This window comes from Empidonax traillii, unplaced genomic scaffold (assembly GCF_003031625.1).
Source record: "Empidonax traillii isolate 1590-97213 ecotype Southwest subspecies unplaced genomic scaffold, ASM303162v1 scaffold2310:size40953, whole genome shotgun sequence".
NCBI classification, from domain to species: Eukaryota; Metazoa; Chordata; class Aves; order Passeriformes; family Tyrannidae; genus Empidonax; species Empidonax traillii.
In genome coordinates this window covers 10,576-16,054 of record NW_020957503.1, presented here as the reverse complement: position 1 = coordinate 16,054, position 5,479 = coordinate 10,576, and the positions used below count along the sequence as shown (strand labels likewise).

The following is a 5,479-nucleotide window of genomic DNA, read 5'->3' as shown; positions in this document are numbered from 1 at the left end:
GGCGACATTCCCTGAACCGCCCCGGGGGCACCGGCCGGACTCACCGTCCCCACCGGGACACGCCGGGAGGCTCCGGAGCTGGGACCGGGGACCCCGGATGGGGGATCTGCAGGGACAAGGACACGTGTCCGGGAACCTCAGCCCGGGCAGGACGAGCTCCGTGGGGCTGCTGAGCCCGAGGGCGCTCCACGGCTGCGATCCCGGGGATCCCAGAGATCCCCGAGTTCCACGGCTGCGATCCCGGGGATCCCAAAGATCCCAGAGTTCCACGGCTGCGATCCCGGGGCTCTGTGACTGTGACCCCACAAGTCCCGGGGTTCCATGGGTAATCCCAGGGTTCCATGGCTGTGACCCCGGGGGATCCCAGCGATCCCAGGGTTCCACGGCTGCGATCCCGCTGCTCCCGGGGCTGTGCTCCCACCGCACCCCAGACCCGCTGCAGGGTCCCTGCACCCCCCGCACCTCGGAGGGGCGAGGGAAGAGCCTGGGGGGCCCCGGGGCCCCCTCAAACCTTAAAGAGGAGCCCAGAGGACGAGACTCGGTGCCGCCGCCCCCGCGCTGCCCGCAGGGACCCCCCGGACACCCCAAGGTCACCGGGGGTCCCCGAGCCCCGCCACGGTGGGGGGCAGTGCCCGGGGGGCCGCGGGAGGCCCTGAGCGCTGGGGTTTGTGTGTGGGGGGCACAACGGCTCCGTGGCCCCCCTTGTAACCCCCCCCCGGGGGTCCCGCAGCACACCCAGAGAACCCCCCCGGGCAGGACTCCCCTCCCCAGAACACGCGGGACCCGCCCCCAAGGCAGGATCCCCCCGCTCCAAGGGGAACCGCCCCCGCCCCAAGGGGGTGGGACCACCCTCGGGGGTTCCCCCCTCACTGCCCCCATCGCTCACCGGCCCCGGCCGCCCCCGGCCCCGCCGCCGCCTCATCCCCGGCCCGGCCGGAGCCGCGTCCCGGCGCGCCGAGCGCGTCACGGGGCGGGACCGGGGAGGGACCGGGGGAGGGACCGGGGAGGGACCGGGGGAGGGACCGGGGAGGGACAGGGAGGGAGCACCGCGGGTGACACCGGGGGGCACCGGGGATGGCACCTGGGCTGGGCCCCCGTGCTGGGGGGGTCACCTTGGAGGTGACAGGCCCCCGGTGCCGTCCCGGTATGGGGAGACAAGGGGGCCTTGGCACCCCCGCGGTCCTGGGGTCTGGGGGGCCGCTGTGCCCCGGTGGGAGAGGGCTGAGCCCGGTGCAGTCCCAGTATGGGGGTCGGGGCACCCCCGTAGTCCCGGGTTGAACTCAGTGGGGGATGTTGAGCCTCGGGAGAGTCCCGGGACCCCGTGGTGGTGAGGAGGGGCACACCAACTGCAGCATCCCCCTGCTCCCACCGCGAGCTTCTCCCAACAGCCGCTCCTTCCACCCCAAATCGTGGATCCCTTTGGAGTCCAAGAGCCCCGATGGGATCCCCCTTGCCCCCCCCCTCCTCCCCCCATCCCGCCTCCAGCAGGGCTTTTGGTACCAAAGTCCTTCTTTTTTTCTCTCCCAGTTCCCAGACTTTTGGCGCCCTCCGGTGCTGGTTCCCTCTGACTGCTCCCATCTCTCCCAGATGGGATTGCTCCCTCCTTTTCCAGAAAACCCCGTGTTTTGGGGGAGAACGGCCTGACTGGGCTTTTCTTTCATTTGCTGTTTGTTTTTGCAGAGGGAAACGCTGCTCCCTCCGGAGTTCTTCCTTCTCTGTGCATTCCTTTGGAAACCTGGAATAATTCCTTTTCAACCACTCCCTTCCCGAGGAACAACCCCATGGATTTAACTGGGAATGGGACACGGCTCCTGCTGGCTGGGCACTGCTAAAGGTGCTGCTAAGTGACCAAACCCTGGGAAAATGAGAAATCCAGGAGATGGGAAACTCCCTGATTTGCCCTCAGCCCTGACCCCACAGCGCGGGCATCAAAGGTGGGAATCACCCATCAGTGCCCACCTAAAGCCAGGTGTGACTGACCCCACAGGCAGCCTGGGGGTGGGAAACTGTCCGAATCCCCCAAATCCCGGGTGTTCTGGGCTGGGGGCGGTGCCAGCCCCCGGGAGGGGGGGGGTCGGTACTCACCCAGCTCGCAGCCGGGGGTGGGTTTGGTGGGCATGATGGTGCTCCTGCCGCGCTCTTCGAGGCCCGAGGGTGTCCCACTCTCCCTGGGGGTGTCCCCTCCCTATTTAAGCGGTGTCCCTTCCTTCCTTCCCTCGCCTCCACCCGGAGCAGAGTTCCCGAGGGAGCTCGGAGGCGCCTCAAAGGCTCCTCAAAGGCTCCCGAAATCTCCCGATCGTTAATTGACTCCCCATTAACCCGCTTTGAAGTGGCCCCGTGGCCGGGGCTGAGGAGTTTCCGGCGGCTCCGCCGATCCACGAGGACTCTGATCGGGGCCCACGCGGGTCCCTCCGGTACGTGCGGGCAGGATCGTCCCGCGGGATCGATCCGCCCTTATCGGCCCCGCCGGGGGCAGCGATAACCCCCTCCCCAGATAACCAAGAGCTGAGTGAGCAGTGCCGGGGCACGGCAGGGTGGGGAGGGCGCGGGGGGTGCGTGACACGAGCCACGCGCCCCGCGGGGAGCAACAGGGGGGCCGGGATCCGGCTGGAGGGAGGGAAGAGCATCCCAGAAATCTCCCAAGGATCGATCCCCAGGACATGCAGGGGCTGAAAGAGGTCGGAGAAGGGGCAAAGCAGAACTTGGAATTCCCAAAGCAGGACTTGGGAATTCCCGGTCCCTTTGCTGGGGGATTTGGCCTCCCCCATGCCCGGACAGCGGGGGGATGAGGGGGGATGGTGTGGGGTGGCCCCCCACGGTCCTCTCAAAGGCCAGGAAGGGATTTAACCCCCGGTGAAGCGGGAGGAGGATCCCGGTCCAGGCTCCAGGCCGGGGGTCCCGGTGGCGGAGGGAGGGGGTACCGGTCCAGGCCAGGGGTCCCGGGGCTGATACCGGGGATGGGGGATCGGGGGGGGGGATATCGTGCCGAGGGTCCCAGGGCCGGTACCGGGGGTGGGGATCGTGCCGGGAGTCCCGGGGCCGGTACCGGGGGTGGGGATCGGGCCGGGGGTCCCGGGGCCGGTACCGGGGGTGGGGATCGTGCCGGGGGTCCCGGGGCCGGTCCCGGGGGTGGGGATCGTGCCGGGGGTCCCGGGGCCGGTCCCGGGGGTGGGGATCGGGCCGGGGGTCCCGGGGCCGGTACCGGGGGTGTGTGTGGGGGGGGAAGTGATCGATCCAGGCCCCGCCCCCGGAGCCCCGGCAGCCAATCAGCGGCCGCAGCGCCACGTGACCGCGGCCCGTGCCCGCCAAGATGGCGCTGTCCAGGGCCGCCGCCCGCGGGGGGCTCTGGCGCCTCGGCCCCGCCGCCCTCGGCCCCCCCCGGGGCCGCACGGAGCCACTGCTCGCCCTGGGGGCGCTCAGGTGAGCGGGGACCGCCCTCCGGGGCAGCCACGGCCCGTGGGACACGACCTCCTCAGGGACGGCCGCCTGCGCAGCAGGCTTGACCCCCCCAAACACCGACCACAGCCCCCCCAGACACCGACCGCGGGCCCCCATCCCCTCCCCAAAACACCGAGCACGGGCCCCGACCCTTCCCAGTGCCGACGGCAGCCCTGACCCTCCCCCAAATACAGTCTCCACCCCTTACTCCCCTGGTCCTCCCCCGTTACGCTCCCCGGGACTGGCCATGCCCCCTCCCCACCCCCCCCGCCATGCCCAGCCCCCAATGCCCCCTCAGTGCCCCCCGTCACCCCACAAAGCCCCCATTCCCGCGGTGCTGTCCCTGCCCCGGTGCCACCTGGATTCTCCCTCCCCCTGTCCCCCGAGCCCGGGTTGATTCCCTGGCCCGAGTGTGGTCCCAGCACCCCCTCAGCTCTCCCGGGGGTGGTCCCAGCATCCCCTCACCTCTCCCGGGGGTGGTCCCAGCATCCCCTCACCTCTCCCGGGGGTGGTCCCAGCTCTTCCTCACCTCTCCCGGCGGGGCTCCCAGCGCCCCCTCACCTCTCCGGGGGCGGCAGGAGCCCGGAGCTGACCCGGGGGATGCCGCAGGTGCCGGGTGTGCAGGTCCCAGCTGTGTCCCCTCTCGTCCCGGGCCACCTCCCGGGCCCTCGTGGCCGCCGTGGTCGCCGTGGCCCGCAGGGTCAACGCCAGGTACGAGCGGTACCTGGAGAGGAGCTTCCCCAGGTTCTACCTCCTGTACAGCACCTTCACCTCAGGTGAGGCCCCAGGGGGAGCCCCGAAGTGTCCCAGGAGGTGGGACATGTCCTGCTGCTCAGGGTGGAGCAGCTGCACCCCCTGGGAATCCACGCTGTGCCCCACAGGGATCCAGGCGCTGTTCCTGGAGGTGAAGGAGATCAGCAGGATCAGGGCCAGGATGTCCCAGCAGCGCCTCGAGGTGCAGCAGCTCCCGTACCGGGACATGGAGAGGCTGCGCCAGGTGAGGCCCCTCCCTGTGGGAAAGGGGCTGGAATTCCCAGGGGGATGCCCCTCAACACGGGCACTGGGAGCTGCAGCCCCCGCTGGGATTGGGAGCTGCAGGAAATCCCGGGGGTTTGGGGGGGGTGGGGGGCCGGATCCTGACTCGCTCTCCTCGGTCTGGAGGCAGTTCCGCAGGGACGCGCTCAAGGCCATTCCCATCGGGATCATCGCCATCCCCCCCTTCGCCAACTTCCTGGTCATCGTCCTCATGTGAGTACTGGGAGTACTGGGGTCCCTGAGCCCTGCATTCCAGGGAATTGGGGTTTTCAGAAGGAAGGATCTGGCTGCGCTCCCCCTGTCAGGACAAACACCTGGATTTGCTATCCCGGCCTCTGGGGCCATTGTCCACCCAAAGAAATCATGGAATCAGTTAAAATAGTTTAATAAAATCACTATCAGAGAGGCCCTCCCTGGAGTGTCCTCGGCAGGGGCACCTCCATGCACAAAATCCCTCGGAGTGTCCCCGTCCCTGCCAGCTCTTCCGGAACCAGGGGTAAATCCCACCTAAATCCTGGGATTTTGCAGCTCTGTTGCCCCCCCCCGGGGCTCCCAGTCCTGATTAATGTCCTTGTCTGTGACCTCAGCTCATGGGGGACATGAGGGAACGCTCTGTAGGGGCTGGGCTGGATCTGTGGGATCAGCGGGATCAGGCTGGGTCTGTGGTATCAGTGGGATCAGGCTGGGTCTGTGGGATCAGGCTGGGTCTGTGGGATCAGGCTGGATCCGTGGGATCAGGCTGGGTCTGTGAGATCAGGCTGGATCTGTGGGATCAGTGGGATCAGGCTGGGTCTGTGGGATCAGGCTGGATCTGTGGGATCAGTGGGATCAGGCTGGATCTGTGGGATCAGTGGGATCAGGCTGGGTCTGTGGGATCAGTGGGATCAGGCTGGGTCTGTGGGATAAGTGGGATCAGGCTGGGTCTGTGAGATCAGGCTGGATCTGTGGGATCAGTGAGATCAGGCTGGGTCTGTGGGATCAGTGGGATCAGGCTGGATCTGTGGGA

The 5,479-nt window shown here is 68.4% G+C and overlaps 2 protein-coding genes across 3 annotated transcripts in view; one reads left to right on the top strand and one right to left on the bottom strand.

Annotated features, from left to right (window-relative positions):
* The window catches only part of LOC114071818 (natural resistance-associated macrophage protein 2-like), a 22,670-nt gene extending 21,744 nt beyond the window's left edge, over positions 1–926 (bottom strand). The window contains exon 1 of the mRNA XM_027909680.1: positions 887–926. The gene's annotated coding sequence lies outside the window, so the exon portion shown is untranslated. The remainder of the gene's footprint in view (positions 1–886) is intronic.
* A 2,327-nt stretch (positions 927–3,253) lies between these two features.
* LETMD1 (LETM1 domain containing 1) overlaps positions 3,254–5,479 on the top strand; it is a 4,794-nt gene continuing 2,568 nt past the window's right edge. The window contains exons 1-4 of one of the 2 annotated variants that reach the window (XM_027909681.1): positions 3,254–3,420; positions 4,048–4,214; positions 4,305–4,435; positions 4,604–4,686. In XM_027909681.1, the coding sequence (XP_027765482.1) occupies positions 3,311–3,420; positions 4,048–4,214; positions 4,305–4,435; positions 4,604–4,686 (491 nt within the window). In that variant the 5' untranslated portion in view covers positions 3,254–3,310. The remainder of the gene's footprint in view (positions 3,421–4,047; positions 4,215–4,304; positions 4,436–4,603; positions 4,687–5,479) is intronic. The other variant, XM_027909682.1, reaches the window with a different exon arrangement.